The sequence below is a fragment of the Saccostrea echinata genome, unplaced genomic scaffold (assembly GCF_033153115.1).
Source record: "Saccostrea echinata isolate AGI-Se365-2 ecotype Australia unplaced genomic scaffold, CSIRO_AGI_Sech_v1 ptg000027l, whole genome shotgun sequence".
Lineage (NCBI taxonomy): Eukaryota > Metazoa > Mollusca > Bivalvia > Ostreida > Ostreidae > Saccostrea > Saccostrea echinata.
In genome coordinates this window covers 14,063,478-14,082,297 of record NW_026889776.1, presented here as the reverse complement: position 1 = coordinate 14,082,297, position 18,820 = coordinate 14,063,478, and the positions used below count along the sequence as shown (strand labels likewise).

Sequence of the window (18,820 nt, the reverse complement as noted above, 5' to 3'; positions counted from 1 at the left end):
ATTCAGCAATATGGCAAATTCAGTTTTTTATTAATTTTAAACTGAGTCATGAATAGTGTTTACTTTTACCCAAATAATAATTTTCTATACCTTATTATACCTTGACGAAAGGCGTGTATCTCTCAAGTCTGCATTCGTCGAACAAAATTAGGAAAGGTAGAAATCATTTCAAAAAGCATCCATAGTTAAGGAAATTAATAACAACCTCCACCGATATAACAAGAATGAAATAAATGTGTAATCTGAAGTTTAACCTCTATATAAATGTCTATCCTTTTATCCTCAAAAAGCTGCTACAATTTCATCATTTAGGTCCCACACATAAGTGTTTGCTGTTAGACCCTGCCCCCTGAGGCATATTTTATCTTAATGATTTCACTGTATATTTTTATAGACCAAAACATCAAATCTTTGTATATTGATTGGAAAATTTGTATATTTTTTACCTACAGAGATTTATGCGAAAAAAAAAATTATGTACATTGTACCGTATTATATGTTTTCTTTTGTTATGATTATCGATTTTTTGATCTGAAATAAATACTTTTATTTTGGTTTTCAGGTCAAAGAAATGTTATAATGAATCTTTTAAATCTTCTTTTACTGCTATACGTAATGCAAACACAGGCCTACGGTAAGATTCGATCATTTATCTATGATTGTATTTTCGAATTTTCGAAATATGAATATAACCAAACTCAAATATTACAATATATATCATACTAAACACTTTACAGGTAAAAATGCCTTCCTCAAGGAAATTTTTCGATAACGCAGTACAGTTAAGGTGCCCAGTAGAAATACTGAGTTTTTTAAAGATTAAAAAACATTCTTTACAAGTCTGTGTGGGACAGATTTTTTTTTAGACTTGTCATGTGATGTGAAAGTCAGGTTATTTTAACCAATATATTTGCAGTATTGTGGTCATCTATGAGTGTGAAGTTATCGAACAGTAATCACATGTGTCCAGAGCAATCACAGATATCTAAAAACATCAGAGTTGGGATCAGGTGGCATGGAGGAGTAATCATCCCCGGTCGACAAGTCACACCCGCCGTATGCTGCTTGTCATGATCTGGCAAACGGAAAAAAATTTGTGGACAATTCATGTGAAAAATAAAATAATAGTCTAAGAATTTGTATAAAAATCGACTGTAAACATTCGACTTAACGACAGATTGCATTTGATAACAAGGTCATTGTATCAACCATAGAATTTGCGGAAAGTTGACTTTAAACGACACTGTTGATAACCTTATATCATTAATTTATTTGTCTAGATTTAGAAATTGTTCGTACAAATGTATGTAGGACATGCTCTAGCATATTGAATGACCTGGGAAACATATACTAGATATGAAGGTCATCATGGAATATAGAGAAGTTGAAGTCATCACGTTTATCATGAAGTTTTTCGTTAGTTTGCGAATAATGTCTTTAGTAAATTATCCATTTACGAAACAGATGTGTCAACCTCTGTGTTGTCTTCTATTTTGAGTTCAAAAGGATATATTGAATCAACGTAGGGATAAAAATAATTATTGTTAATTGATAAAACGTCGTCGATATATCTTAATGTCGAATTGAAGGTCACAACAGGAGATATTAATTCCAAAATCGCAAGGACATAACCTAGTTTTAAAAAATGGGTTTAATTAGCAAATATTATCAACAATTTTTCTTGTTTTTAAAAAGTTTTGCGAACATGCATGTATCTAAATTACACTGTATGATATTGCTAAAATTACGTTTATTATATCGCACATTGAATTCTTTGCAGATCAACTGTATGATATATGAAAATAATAAAATAATTTACAAAATGTCATAAGACATTTGAATGTTTTGCATATCAATTGTATTATATCTAAAAATAAATTAATTTACAAAATGTCATTTCGTTCGCAGCACTTTTCAAATACATTTATACTTCTTGCGTTTATGTGCAAAAGTTTGTCCTGATCCATTGAGGATATGCACTTACAATATATCAATTTATTAAGATCCTTCTATTACCCTCTAATGAACCCACACACATTGTACAAATATACGGTCGTAATGTATGGAAAATATATGGAACCTGATCCCATCTCTGATGTTTTTGGGGGTAAGTGTTTGCTCTGCTCCCGATTTATATTGCTTAAATGGACATTGAATAGTGTTCATTATCTCCATATTTCAGGAATAAAATAATAAACAGGCATTACATCTAATTTATTAGCCTCATATTCTTTATTCATTGCATAAAATATTACTTGACTCGCGCGCCTTTTACTGCTAAAAATGCGTGGATTTTTAAGATAGGACGTCACATTGACAAGTGTATTGCAATCAGTGAAGTGTTTATATCTTGCTGTATTGACGACAAAACTGCAGTAAATTTTTATGCATGTTACAGCTCTCCATAATTTTTAAAATCGGAAACCATTGCCTTCTAAAAAAATTTGAAGAATTGTTAATTTTGTGTGATGTCATAGTAAATGATTGATTCTATGTTGTTTTACGCCCCATTCGAGAATTTTTCACTCTTATAGATATTGAGCAGTGAGGGATCTTTATCGTGCTAACGCCTGTCGTGACGGGGGGCCTCGGTTTTTAAGGTCTCATCCTAAGGACCTGCAACTTTCACTTCAAAGTGTCGAGCGCTCGCTGAAGGAACAGTTGCTACCTATTTTTATCGACTTAGGTCAGCCGCAGCCGAGATTCGAACTCACGACCTTCCGATCACGGAGCGAGCGCTCTATACCGACTAAACTACCGTGACGATCATCATAGTAAATATTTCCCGTATAAATTAGTCCCCGCCTACTTTTTAAATATCCTTAAATGTGCTGCAAAACAATTTTATGTAAAGAATAAAAACTTTGAAAAATCTAATTTATATTCACTGAATATTATATTATTTCGTTATCCATAAGAAAATTTAGCTTTGCGGAAACCTGCATGGCAAGCAAACATATGGCCCGATGATGATAAATATATAACATGGGGAGCAAACAAGTCTGTGGATGGGAAATATTCAGATCGCTCCGCAGATGGCAACCAGTGTACTATATCGCATTCTAATCGTCTAACAGCGACACTGCGTGTAGACCTAGAGAGACTGGTCAGCATCAGTCACATCAACATCTACTACAGGACGGATAATTTTCCTAGTAGGTTTGTCTTCGTTAAGATGTTTGACATTTAGTCTGTCTCATGTGAATTGGGATTTCAATAGGCTGCAATAGTAATTTTCATCAATTAGTTAAAGATCTAATTCAAAAGTTTACATGTATTTGGAGACATACTTAAATAGTTCATAGATTTAAAAAAAAATGATGTTAAACAGGCAATGTTTGTTCCCAAAAATTACATTGTTTTTATATACATATTTATTTATGCATGTATCTTCAGCATCTTTTAACTGTTTTTCTTAAATACATATTTCATATTCCAACTAGCAATAACGTTATCTTATATGACCACAGAAAAGTTCTGCCTTGAAAATCCAAATCCTTGTGATATTTTCAGGATTTTTTTTTCTTGCACGAAACGATTCATGTAGCAAATCCTGTCAAAGTCTCTCAAAAGGTACCATTGCAATAACTTTTTGTATTTTATCTCAAAATTCAGAAATGCCTTTGCCTTCGAACTAGGTCATTTTTACGAGTTGATGGTATCAACTCATGTTATGTGACTTGTAAGGGATTCCCCAATGTATCGAAACTAATCACATTTTCGTTTGAGTATTTTGCATACAGGTTCTTGTATAATATAGGTTTATTTACAATTTTCATGATCTACAGAACAAAAATGTTTCCTGATATGCTTAGAAATGTTTATAAACTTAAATATTTATTATAAATTTTATTGGAATTTGTGTCAATCCGCGAGAGAAAATAGTGTTATGGACATGCAGTCAACAAAAGTGATATGTCGTGCAAACAGTTTTCATTTATAAATCAATAAATGGTTTCTATAATAAGCAGTATTTTGAAGATGATTTTTAAAGAAAGTTCATAAAATTGAACATTAATTGTACAAACCAGGTTATTTTTACAAGATTGACGTGCTGGTGGCATATAAATAAACTAATTCTTGCGCTGTTATGCTAATGAATAGAGCAGTTTTCCTGCGTTAGTGATGAATCGTTCAACACAGCCCTTGTTTGTAAACAAAGCGATATGTTTTCAGTAAAGAAGGTCGAAGTAAATCAATTACTAATCTCAAACGGAGGAAATGAGCTGTACCAGTTGAAAAAATAATTTTGAAATTAAAGTTCTTATTTCTTGTGCAAGCAATAAAGAATTTCGATTGCTACTGAATCAAATAACTTAAACCATGGTTAAAACGCCATTATGTGTTGCCATGTGAGTTAAGCATGTTTATTTAGTGGAATTAAATGTATTGGTTGATATTACATGAGCGTATCAGTAATACTGATGTCAAAGGATAATGTTTTTGTAGTTTTCTCAATTTTATGACCTTGATGTATCGAAAATTTTTCATGTGTCAGGTAGGCTTAAAGGGTTAGATTTTTTCAGCAGCGGACAACTTTGTGCTTCAAGTTCTTTTCAGATTGATCTTAAAGATACATGAGACAAAAGCCGAGATAAATTACATATTTATATTTGTTAAAACCACTGTTGAGAATTCCTATCTTCCACAATCTAGATCTGCTCCACAGCAAGCTTTAAATACAGTAATGGTCACTTAACATGCCTGTGATTCTTATCTCATTAATTGTTTGCATTACACTGAAAAGCGTCCTTCTTTACTATTTCAAGCTGTGTTTTGTGATCAGATGCTGACCATAAAATAAAGTGAATTAATAGTACTGAAGACAGTAAATAAAAAAACAAAAAAAGTCGGATTTTTTGATAAATTAAATGTGAAATGCATAATTATAAATATGAAGAGACTGAGAAATCAAATTAATTCAAGAGTATAAATTGTTAAAAAAAACTTTTTAAAAAAAGATCATGTAGACAGCCAATATACCATGCCATTGTGATGAATTTAAAGTCTTCAGTCGAAAAGTTGTAAGAACTTGTTTCTGATCCTTTTGTGTTAAACAATAATTTTTTTTTCAAATCAATTTTGATTTTGTTCAAATTAAATCAAAATCCGAAAGAATTGAAATATTAAAAGTGCATACATATATCAATGAAAGTCAAGTATTTGAATTGCAAGAGAGCTTAATCAAGAGAAATGAATTATTCGATGTCCATATCAATTAAAGTCAAAGTTATATTTCAAGAGTGACGAAACCAAACGAAATGACATATAAGATGCTCATTTCAATTAAAAGTTAAAAAGTTGAATTTCAAGAGTAGCTAAATCAAGAGAATTGAAATATTTATTGTGCATATCAATGATCATAAAAGGCAGGGAGTTGAATTTCAAGAGTGTCTTAATCAAGAGAACGGAAATATCAAATGTGCATGTAAATTTTGAAAGACAAGGAGTTGAATTTCAATAGTAACTAAACCAAGAAAATTGAATCATGTAATTTACATATAAATAAAAGTAAAAGATGTGAATTTTAAGAGTGGCTTAATCACGAGAATGTGAACATATTGGCGTGCATTGAAAATATCAAATTATTTGTCAATTTAAGAAAGCAGTGAAAATATTCAATGTGCATATTAATAAAATAATTCAATAAAATAATTCAATTTGCACTATTTGTAAATAGTTCCCTGCTTGTAATACTCTTGTAAGTTGGGCCTCTTAGTTTGAGATATGTTTGTAAAATGCTGTTTTTTTTTTTTTTGTTTATTTAGAAGTTTTTTTTCGTTCTGTGATATGATTTTATTAGAGTTGTGCCATTTTCCCCAAATTTGAAATTTCTAGTCATTTTGATATACATTATAATATTTCTGTCAAAAGATATCGAGTGTCCTAAAACTGTTCCCGTTAGTTTTAATGATGATATTCTGTGCTCTGTAACCATTTCAATGATGGTACTCTTTAATATTTTTTAAATAAAAAATTACTTTAAATACATGTACAAGCTTAATTGTCATTTTACGAAAAATTCCAAAACTAACTAGTTTTATTTGTTTTCTATATTTAAAGGTTTGATTTGAGATTACTTATTATACATTCAAGTAGATATTAAAAAAAAATAAGAATACGTGTTAAAAATACATGATGGAAAAGGTACAATAGAAATGACTTTATTTTATTTCTCAAACAAAAAAAAAATTAAGTGATACTTTTCATCAATGCACATAACATCACAATATTTATCATACCTTATGAGGTTTTATTTCACATAACCCAAATAAGGATTGGAGACCTCAATTCATTTAAACATGATATATTCAATATCATCAACGTCGCCAGCGAGGCGCAGTGGTATGAGCGTCTGCTCTAGAGTCGCGAAGTAAGGAGTTGATCCTTACGTCGTGGGTTCGAATTCCTCTGTGGGACGTGGAGACGTGTCCTTCGGATAAGACCGTATAAACCGAGGTCCCGTGTCGCAGTGGGTGCTGGCACGAAAAAGATCCCTCACTGCTCAATGGCCCTAAGTGCCGAATATAGGTCAAAATTTGCAGCTCTACACCGGCAAGTGGTGGCGTCTCCATATGAGTGAATAAATATCGAGAGGGACGTTAAACAACTAACAAACAATACCATCAACTCGTAGCAGTACTTTCAGTACTTTGATTTCTTAAACGTTTTGCTTTACCAGGTCATTGTTTCCTAAACTGTTTACTATCATTCCAATAACAGCGTGTCACTTTGCTAAATCAAGCGTGCTTACTTTGATTACCATATAACTCATCGATTGGCTGTTGGTTTCAACTCATTGAATCCTACTTTGCATATTAAAGACGAGACCCAACAATAGCACTGACAGTACTGACCAATCGCATCGAATGACCGTGTACGAGTATTCCCACGGCATTTGTAGTAAACACTAACACGTTGTCAGACAAAGCCCGTTTTGCTTCCAATACCATACTATAGTAAGTGTCACATTGTGACATAACCGAGTGGAGGTAAAAAAAAAAATTCAACATATAAGTTAGTTCAGCTATATGTAGTTTCCCAACAAATCAAGCTTCTCAAAACCTTTATCACTATTGTCATTGATATATACAGCTGTACAGTTCTGAAGTCTGGTATAGTTCCGTACTGTCATTTTTGTAAAAGTGTTTTGAAAGGAAAAACTTGATATGACATTAATCAGAAAAAAGCCGGAATAATCGGCTTGATGATTAATGATAATACACAAGTATATAAAAGACCTTTTCAAGATTTAAATTTATTATAAAGACTTTGATTTACACATTTTTTAAAATTCTAGCGTTTCTTCAACGGAAGATGAGGAACATCAGCTGAAAAAGAATTTATAAAAATGAATTAATTTTATGAAACTGACTTTTTTAGTAGAGTTCTACAGAGTAATTGCACACTATAAATGGATAGAAATGGAGATCAGAAAAAGTGGAATCCGACGTCAAAAGGTTAACTGCATTTTTCAAAATTAGAAATGTACTAGATTGGTACATACCGGTACATGCAGAAATAAATGTAAGGGACGGATTTTGGAATCAGTCACAAAATACTGCTGTTTTATTACTTTATTTTACACTCGGCGTATTATTTTTCAAAGCTTACACAGTAAAATATTTTTAGCCTGATTAACTTGTCATGCTATACATACCTTTGTTTTGATAATCGCTTTCCGGGTTTGGGTGCGTTGAAGAGGGGACACGCCTAGGAAACTTAACTGGAAAAATAGCATTTTCCTCCAAGATGCGCTTAGCTGGGTTGTTTCTTTCGGAAGTTGAAAATTTATTTGTGTGTTGTTTATCGAAATTTGATATAATGGTTCCAAATAAATTGGAGGCCAATCCTAGGTTTTCAGGACACTTTCCCTGATAATATTTTTCAAGTTTTGCAATATCGCAATTCACAATTCCGGAACGAGGGAGAAAACTGCCATCCGATATTTTAAGGAGATATTTAGGTTTGTTGCTGTTTATTAAATGGCATCGAATTTTTTCTGAAAACGAATTTTTTACGGATTCTGATGCTTTTAATTTCGTATCATATTCAATTGTTTTAGACTTAAGTTCTTTTTGTATTTTTTTCAAAAAATCATTGGCGGACTCAAGAAGTGCCCTTTCCTCTTGATGCTTACTAATGTCACCACATTGTTGACTGGAGATACATTTTTCAAGCCTGCATTGTCTTGCATTATGCTCTAATTTTAAGTGGCAATTGGAGCATTGTTTTCCAAAACTGGGGACGGCATTGCCACAGAATTTATTTTTTAAATTTTGAAGGTGGTCAGCAGCACTTTCGCTCTGGACTTCCAGTTCCAGAATCTCCTGTTTTAAACTATTCATTGAATGTTCTATTGGTGTTTTGTAAACAAAGTTTTCAAAAATGTTCGAAGTGTCCTCTTGCACTGTTGGCTGCAGGTCGCTATCACCTTGTGGTGTTGCATGTGAGTTTGGCTCAATTGCGTTCTCAAACACTTTAATGTTTACACTTGAATCCGACGAAGATATGAAGTCCAAAAACCTGGTGTAATGTCTTTCTGTTAGGTCAACATAGTCGCCCTCTTCGTCGCGATATGCAAAAACAGCTCCAGACATTCGCCCGATGCACTTTATTTCGGAACATATTGCACTTTGTAGTCCAATATATGATGCAAGTTCTGATAATTCTACAGATAACGGAGATACACGTTTCACACCATAATTTTCGTAATGAATTTTCAAGTATGCTTCTCGAGCACTCTCTCTGAAAAACGCCATGACTGTTACTATAGTGAGTACTACTGTAGTTGTGTTCCAACGTGACAGTGTAACAAAAAAAAATTCTGAAACGTTCTCAATTGTATAGTTACATAACATTTAAAACACGTTTGTCTCACAAATTCCAAGCAAAGCAAGCAAGACAGCGGCGGTCAGCCATAAAAAAAGATTATACAGGTATGTCAACGTAACAAAAATCTTTTATTTATTTTATCAATAGATATGTAGAATTGAGACTGGACAGTGATGGGTTGCAGGAGCGTTCGAATTGTAAGAGCTAATTATGCTTTTACTAGTGGTTTTAATAAAGACCATGCGATACATTCCAATTAAAGTATCCAATTTAGCAAGGATTACAAAGTGCCACTAACAGTCTATACCAGGTACACATACATGCACCAATTTCAAGTATAAAACATACATAACAGTCGAAATTGTCTTGCAATTCTACAATCATATTAATGAAACAAGTAACTTTTATTTATTTTAGCTACAAGCTTTAAATAAATAAAATATTAAACAGGCCCATGAGAAGCAATTTCAACTTGAGGTGGAGTGGGCACAATGGAAAAGAATTTCTTGAAAAAAAGGGGGGGGGGTCAGACATTATTATGGGGGAGGGGGGTCCACACTTTATTGTATGGTGTAATTTGGCAATTTTTTTTATTGTATGTATAGTACAGTACGTGGTAAATTAATGGGGGGAGTTACAGTTTATAGGTACCTGGACCATGAAGCTTGTACATGTGTGTAATATTTTAAATTTATGTGTAAAGGTTTAATATGACAGGCACAAAAAAAGCGGGAAGGGGGGTCAACTAATTGTAGGCAATGAAATGGACCCAGCTGCCCTCCAATTGCCCTTCAAACTTTAGAAAGTTAGGGCTCCCCACTCCTCTGCCAACCATATTTCTGTATGTTCTTTCCCCCTTCAAAATTTCGTCAAAGCGTAACACCGCTCCTTCACCCAAACTTCATTTTTTTTTACCTGCATATCATCTAACACCCCCTCCCTGTCCTTTTAAGAATTTTAAAGAAGTTGCTGCCCTTTCAAGAAAATTTCCAAAACAGAGTCCAGTTTAAAATCATGAATTAATAGACGGAAATTAATTGGTCTGGTATAGAAAACTTTTAATTCATTAAGAATGTTAGGTCTGATTTGTTTGAGTCATTTTTAGGAGGACAGAATGGAAAAACGAAATAAATTTGGAAGATCATATGTAAGTGGCAGAGAACTGGGAGAGGACTTTCGGAGGATTGTAATCGACCACCTGATGAAAGGGGGAGCCGAGGTTTCAAATCTAAAATTACCGAGAGGTCTACGTAAATCTGTTGCAGAAAAATTTGGTATAACTGTAAGTTGTATTTCCTCAATATGGAAAAGGTATGCTATGCTTGGTGCCGTATGCAGAAGACCGCGACGAGGAGGCCGACCTAAAACCGTACAACCAGAGGATGTGAATCATGTTGCTCTTTTGAAAACTATTAACCCAACAATGTCACTCAAGTTAATAAAAGATAATATTTTACAATACTCTAACACTCTTCAAAGTATTAGTACACAGACCGTCTCAAATATTATCAACAAAGATCTGAATATGACTCTGAAACGTGTCACAGTGTCTCACGCTAACAGGTTTACTTTACCAAATTTACAGTACACTCAACGATTTTTACAATATGTCAGTAATAAAGACCCATTTGCACTCAAATTTATGGATGAAATGGAATTCGTTCTTTCTGATGGAAATAGAGTATATGGCCACTCAACAAAAGGAACCCCCTGTTTTACTGTTTCTAAATTTAATACAAAAGTTCATTATACTGTCAGTCTTATAATTGGTGTATCTGGAATTAAATATGTGAAGATCGTGGAGGGTTCCTCCAACTCCATTGATTTTTTGCATTTTTTAGGAGAGGCGGGGAATTCTTATACAGATGAAGGAGAAAAAGTATTTCAACGAGGAGATAGCCTTATAGTAGATAATGCTCCCACTCATCATAATATGTCTGAGGTGGTTCTCAGGAACTGGCTACCAACTATTGGTGTTCAATACGTATTTCTCCCTACATATTCACCTGACTTAAATCCAGCAGAACTGTGCTTCAGAAAAGTCAAAATATTACTGAAAACAGAAAAATATGCCTCACTTCTATCACAAAACATAAAAGTTGCTTTATACACTGCCTTGAAATCACTGTTCACGACACACTGTCATTTTTTCAGGCAACAGAGTATATAGATGTTTAATGCTTAGTTATCTTATGCCGAATAAATACATTATTTTCCAGACTTGGTATTCCATTTAATATATATATTTTTTTCTTTTTTACCTTCTACTTTTACATATGCGATCCTGTATAGTAGAAATAGCAGATAAACCACGTGTTAGTGTTTACTACAAATGCCGTGGGAATACTCGTACACAGTCATTCGATGCGATTGGTTAGTACTGTCAGTGCTATTGTTGAGTCCTGTCTTAAATATGCAAAGTAGGATTCAATGAGTTGAAACCAACAGCCAATCGATGAGTTATATGGTAATCAAAGTAAGCACGCTTGATTTAGCAAAGTGACACGCTGTTATTGGAATGATAGTACTTTGAAACGATCCATCGAGTACATCTAGTGTATTAACAAGGCAGTTACTTAAAAGTTTACGGAAATAAAACATTGAATGGCAGCCACTTTGTAGAGGAATCCATCAGTATTCGTGATTGTCTGTTGCTTACCGTTAGTAATGAAATGACTCTGCATTATTCTTTAAGAATTACTTTAGATCCCACACTTAGATAATATCTTCAAACAACAACAGTTCCCGCGCGTGCTTGTCAGCAATGGCCAAATTAACATTGTAGATTTCTGTAGAATTTGAAAAAAAAGTGTCATATGATTTTGTCTTCAACTGTGTGTATCTAATCTGACAAAAAACAATTTTAAAAATGGAAATTTTACACTTTTGATGTTTAGTGATAGTTTCATCAAGACAATTTAATTTAATGTTATCATTAAGAATGACCTGAAAGCGCTCATGATTGACAAATTATAAATGATATTTTAAATTTACAAAATCCGTTATCCCTATTGCAGATCAGACAGATAATAAACATTATACATAAGAAAATACATAGATTTCAAGTTTATAAATTAATTTGAAAATATATATATATAAATTTAGGTCCTGGTGCCTTCTATGATCGATTTGCTGGGTTTTTCCTCTTTGTATCAAACACTACGGCACAAAGCGATGGTCATTTATGTTTCCATGATATACAGAACGTGAACGGCACACCAATAGAGAACCAGACAATTATCTGTCATGTTTATGGACGGTATGTCATATATTACAACGAAAGGAAACTGAACGTGATGTACCCAGCTTATTATTCTAGATATGCATACAACGAAATATGTGAATTGGAAGTCATTGGTAAGTTTTTAAATATACAGTATCAATATTTTTTTTTTTTAAATCTGCTTTATATTTCTTTTTTGTTACCATGAAATATATGGAGATAACGAACAGTATTCAAGCTCAAAAGTCCATTATACAATACAAAATAGTAGCAGAGCAAACACGGACCTCTAAACATCAGAGGTGGGATCAGGTGCCATGGAGGAGTGAGCATCCCCTGCCGACCGGTCACACCCGCCGTGTGCTCCTTGACATGATCGGGAAATAACGGAAAAATGCGTCGACAATTCAGTGTGTAAATAATGGCCTAACAATTAGTATGAAAAACGTCAGTCAGCATTTGACTCAATTATAAATTGTATTTGCTGACAAGGTCATTGTATCGACCATAGAACTTACGAAATGATGACTTTAAACGAGACAGCTGATATTCTTGTTTCATCAACTTATTTGTCAATAATTTACCTCGTTTTAGAAATTGTACGTACGTAGAGCATGCTCTTGCGTATCGAATCAACTGAGAGATATATACCCTGTATGCAGGTGATGAAGGTATATTGCTGCATAAGTAAGGGAAGTTGACGATTGAAAAGTTAAAGTCATCACGTTTATCATAAAGCTTGGTTGTAATATAAATCATAAATCAGCAGGATTTTTTTCATATATAATATACGTACAGTACCGACCAGACACAACCTAACAGAAAGCGAACCCAAAGCGCACCCCGGGTTCGCTTTCTGGGTTCGCTATAGCTGACCCCGAGCGAACCCGGAGCGCGCCCCGAGGGAACCCGCAGCGGACCCAAAGCGAACCCCAAATTCAGTAGCGAACCCAGAAAGCGAATGCGCGTTCGGTGTTGCGTAACAGAGCTGTCAATCAGGATTAGCGATAAGATGTGTTAACCAATCATCACGTCGACCGATCAGCATGCTAGTTTGTAATTCGATGTAAATAAAACATCCTACAAGCAAAGCGTGTTAATGTACAGTGTGAAATTATTATTAACATGATTGAAAATATACATATACTCTTTAATTATCCAGGTAACATGTTATATTTACTCATTTATTTTCTTTATTTTTTTTTTTTTATCTTTAAAAACAAATAATTTACATTGCAGACAAAACGTTCTTTAATTTATAAAAGAAAATAATGGTTATCACAATTTTTACTAAAACAAAAAAGAAAAAAAAAAGGTTTTTGACAAATTATAGCAATTCATCATCTCAAGATACTTATGCATATGCTGATGCATATGTACGTGCTTTCATTCAATTATTTTATTTTTATAATTCTAAGTTACATTTTTGTTTTAATCCACTGGAATAAAAAGAAAAAAAAAACAAAGCGCGATTTACATGTGCATTATTGAACGAACTAATTATCGGTAGTAAAAAAGTTAAAGTCATCACGTTTATCATAAAGCTTGGTTGTAATTTAAATCATAAATCAGCAGCATTTTTTTCATATATAATATACGTACAATGTAGTAGTCACAGGCACTTGTTTCGTATGCGGGCACCCCCTACTTATTTAACACAAGGTACCTAACTCAATTTCAGGCACCTCCGGTTCAAGCTCGTATTTTGTTTATATATCAATCATTAAATTACTTTTAAATGACATCGTTCGCTTTGGGAAACTTTCTCTTGTCAAATAAACCGTTTCAGGCGTCTTTGTCGAGCCTTTTTATTGTAAACCACTCATTTATTCCTCGAAATAATAAGACTTTAGGTACCTTTTAAAGCAACTTTATACAATAATATTAATATTTTGTCACAGGTATTGTCGAAGAATTAAATGAAATACATTACAAAATATTAACGATGTAAGTTTCACTTGTTTTCGTATGATGTCACACTTTTGATTGTGACGTCATATTTCAAACTTCCTTGCTTCAAAATCGATTGCATTCAGTATTTGTTATCAATAATGTTTTTTCGCTGACATATGTTGAAAATTAAGCTTCTTTTTTTATTTTCATCCACTTTTTTAAGGATTATAAAGCATATATAGATCGTTGTTAGGGACGAGATCAGTTTAAAATCTTAAAATAAATACTGTAGATTCCTTATTTTACGCGAGTACTTAATTTCGCGAAATGGCCGAAGGGCGTCAAATCGCGAGAACAATAATTCGCGAATGGATGATTTATATAGAGATTTTACATACATTAAAGCTCCATTAAAATAAAAGCAAGTATTTTTATTTCGCGAGTGGTGCTTCTCGCGTAATTACGCGATAATTTATTCCTCGCGTGTATTTAGGAATCTACAGTATGTTACGAATGCGTTCTTAAAAAGCCATTAAGATTTGTCGTAAGAGATTATTAAGTTGAAAACTTACGCAAAAACTTAAGATTTTTTGTGAAAACAGCTACTGAATCTTATCAATTAAAATATAATTCATGCTAAAATATTAAGAAAACTGTTTTTTACGAGTACACAAAATAATGGTACTGGTAACTCTTGTTTACATAGAACATCATCAAGATGTGTTCTCAAAGAAATGAACGTCAATTTTCTTTGACAGTAAGACAAAAGCAAGTTTTCTCCCTTTTTTTTTTAATTCAATATCTTTTGTAAGCAAAACAAACAGTTTCTATAAACATCAGGCCTGTAATGATTCGTTGAACCCGGTTCGATCCAAAATGAAAATAGAGTTTCTCTAAAGTTTAGAACCACACCACTCGTTCCTGGTAAAAGCCCTCGATTGGTCTCGGCCCTCGCCCTCCGGGCTTTGGGCGATCAGATCAGAGCAGCAGTGTGATATTATACATGTAACAATGCGACAGTAGAATTCCAGTATGCATTAATAAATTTAATTTTGAAAGGATGCAGCAATCCAGGATTTTACGGCAAAAGCTGTGATAAAAAATGTCCAAATAATTGCCAAGAACAACGATGTGACATCATCACAGGGGATTGCTTGGGTTGTATACCTGGACACCAAGGTCCTCGTTGTGATACGTGTAAGTAAAAAGTATATGCAATGTAACATACATAATCACATCAACATAAACAATGATAACCACAGCTTTCTACAATAAGGATTAATCCAAACTTAAAAAAAATAACTATTTTACGACTGTTTAGGACAACATATCAAAAGCAACATTTGTTGCTATTTTTCAGTATGCAATAAAAACTCCTACGGCATGGAATGTTCTTTATCATGTGGCAATTGTAGTGACGGTGAAACCTGTCACCATGTCAACGGAACATGTATGAATGGGTGTAACAAAGGAGCCAAGGGGGATAAATGTAAGAATGGTGCGTGATTTTTCTACAATCCTTTTTTACCTCTCATACATTGATTTTTTTTTTCATACCAGAGATTACTCTAAGTAAGCGTTCCATTATTCTTTACATTTTGGGAATAATTACTCATTAATAATAATATGAATAATATTTATATGGAATACTACATACTTAGGCGAAATAAAAAAAAAATATGTGTGGTTCCGGTAACCCGACCGTCCCTATTTTATACCCCCGACCCTAATCTTTTTTTCGGCAATTTTCATATTTTTTCCGGAATTTTTCCAGATTTCTATCAATGGCTCCGGTTTAAGTTTTAGTTTCAGCAATGACGGCCTCCTTGCAAAACATAGTGCAAGTGTTTAATAGTGTTAAATCAAAAGCAAGCTAGCATGTAAGTGTCCCCTACCAATATCGACTAGTATATTATCACACCACATCTAAATGCCACTTGCAAAGGAGTGATAGGTATTATTTAGTAAAATTAAGAAAATCATTTTGTTAAAAAAAAAGACCCTACCTACCTACCCTAATTTTTTGGAGGTGTAACCGGAAGCACACATATTTTTTTGTTTGGCCTTAGATACAGTACTTTTAGGCAAGGTAATATTAAAAATATGTATACAATAGACACTATAAATTAGAAATACAATCGAATTATAATATATCGGAATCAGTCAACGTTAGAAAACATAAATATTAAGTATAATACATGTTCGTATACCGAGGATAATCCATGAAAGCCAAGGGCTTTTTTCCAGTGGGTTCCTTTATTTCCAATGGGGTCCTTATTATAAAAAATATACGACTTTAATTTCTTTTCTTTGGCACAAATTATATCCATTTCATTTTACATCCATGTTCAGAATGCCAGTTGGGTTATTACGGAAAGGGCTGTATTCATAAATGTAGTGATAACTGTGGTGTACCCAACAGATGTGACAGGTTTACTGGAGAGTGTGAGGGCGGCTGTCAGCCAGGGTGGCAGGGAATACGTTGTATTAAGCGTACGTACAAGTGAATTGATGTTCCTCTTATATTAAAATAAGGGACAATTGTTTAATACAAACATTCTCGGTATATATTTGACATACTGTTTACCATTTTCGGTAAAGAATAGTTAAGTCAGAGTATTCTTACGCGAAGATAATTAGTCATCAAGAAATAAAAGTCGACTGATAAACCACAACCGATTTTTTATTTACGCATGAATTCAAAACGCCCTTTTTATGTTTCAATAAATAATTACTTAAATGAAAGTTTGATTTAATATAATAGAATTAAATCATTCTAGTAATGAAATAGTTTTATCTTAAGATTTATTTACGTTTTATTTTTTATTTCTGACACTAATGTAGACACTTTGAAATGGCACAATGGCCGGCCTGCTATTTTAACCCCCGATGCAGCAAAGGACACGTATCCGAATCCACAATTACAGCTGCCACAAAATGTGTTGCTATCAAGAGATTTTTACCTGGCTAATGTAAGAAAGTAAAATAATCCGGAAAAGCAAAAAAATATACTCGTGGAATATCAGTATGCTTTGTCGCGGAAAAGCAGGAATTCGATAATTAGAAAATTAGATGAGTGCTTTGGTCAATTCAGTTCAACAATGCTTTTCCGTGAAAAAAAAAATAAATCCTGCTTTGCTCACAGTATCTCCTATGCCTCCCTCGGGCATTTGTCACAGTCTTGATTCTCCTTTGCATGGAGTCTACTAGTGCGTTTATCTTTGTCATAGAGATATTATTAAACCTTTTCGACAAGGCAGTCCTTAGTTGGTCGAGAATAGCCGGGGCATTCCGATGCCTTCAAACCCTACCGAGCACTGAGTTCCACAAATGTTCGAACGAGAAAAATTTGGACTTGACAGAACCCAGTCGAGTGGGTTATTATGATTATTTTCGGAAAAGTTATTGACAAACTCTGGCTACATTGAACCAGGGGTAAACATGCTGTAAAATTAAGCATACAACACACACGTGCGCAAGTGAGAGGAACACTGATGTAAAGTTGTCGAGCTCACAAACGTAAAATTTTGATCCAATTAGCAAAGTAAAGCGATGTAATAATATGCAATATGAGATGTAAAATAGGCGTTGAAAGCATTTTTGTACAATGAAAGATAATAGCTATAACCTTCCTTTTAATTCATTGTACTGTTTTAGCAAATAACAAAAAAAAACATTTTTAATAGAGTGTGATGGTGGTTTTTACGGTGATAATTGTAACCAAACATGTGGCCACTGTTCAAGTGGATCAGAGTGTAACTATATCAACGGTGCTTGCTTAGACGGATGTGCTTCTGGATACCAAGGGTTTCGTTGTAAAACTGGTAATAAATATGTATCACTACTTCAATAAGATATTTATTTCTTTTTTGCACAAATGTCTTAACTGAAAGCTGTGTTTTCAAAAATTAACTTCTTATCTCTAGAAATATTTACATTTTTTGCAGCTTGTATACGATCGTATTGGGGTGTTGATTGTAAAGCAACATGTAGCCCAGATTGTGTCAGCCAGACATGTCATCACGAGTCAGGAGTTTGTTTGATCTCCGTTATGGTAAACTATCAAATACCAAAACTAAGCGGCATAGTGTATATGTAATAGTGACTAATTCTTTTACACTTTCTGTAAAAAGCTGGATATTTTTTTTTAACTTATTTTAAGAAGAGTAACACCACTCTCTAAAACAAACAAAAAAAAACAACAACAACAAAAAATAAACCAACATGATGATGTACGGTCATATAACGAACATTTGCATGGATAAAGTTACATGTAACACAATGAAATATATGGAGATAACGAACAGTATTCAAGCTCAAAAGTCCATTAAACATTACAAAATAGATGCAGAGCAAACACGGACCTCCAAAACATCAGAGATGGGATCAGGTTCCATGGAGTAGTGCGCATCCCCTGCCGACCGGTCACACCCGCCGTGTGCTCCTTGTCATGATCGGGAAATAACGGAAAAATGCGTCGACAATTCAGTGTGTAAATAATGGCCTAACAATTAGTATGAAAAACGTCAGCCAGCATTTGACTCAATGATAAATTGTATTTGCTGACAAGGTTATTGTATCGACCATAGAACTTACGAAATGATGACTTTTAACGAGACAGCTGATATTCTTGTTTCATCAACTTGTTTGTCAATAATTTACCTCGTTTTAGAGATTGTACGTACGTAGAACATGCTCTTGCGTATCGAATCAACTGAGAGATATATACTCCGTATGCAGGTGATAAAGGTATATTGCTGCATAAGTAAGTGATGTTGACGATTGAAAAGTTAAAGTCATCACGTTTATCATAAAGCTTGGTTGTTGGTTTACCATTAACGTCTTTTTCAAGTAAAATATCCAAACATG

General features: G+C 33.6%; 1 protein-coding gene across 1 annotated transcript; it reads left to right on the top strand.

The window, feature by feature from the left end:
• The first annotated feature begins 615 nt into the window (after positions 1-615).
• Positions 616-17,994, top strand: LOC133193085 (uncharacterized). The gene is made up of 8 exons (XM_061329061.1): positions 616-634; positions 2,919-3,155; positions 11,941-12,192; positions 15,011-15,148; positions 15,312-15,449; positions 16,304-16,444; positions 16,796-16,923; positions 17,899-17,994. Exons 1-8 carry the CDS (start codon positions 616-618, stop codon positions 17,992-17,994), a joined length of 1,149 nt encoding a protein of 382 aa, XP_061185045.1.
• The last annotated feature ends 826 nt before the right edge of the window (positions 17,995-18,820 follow it).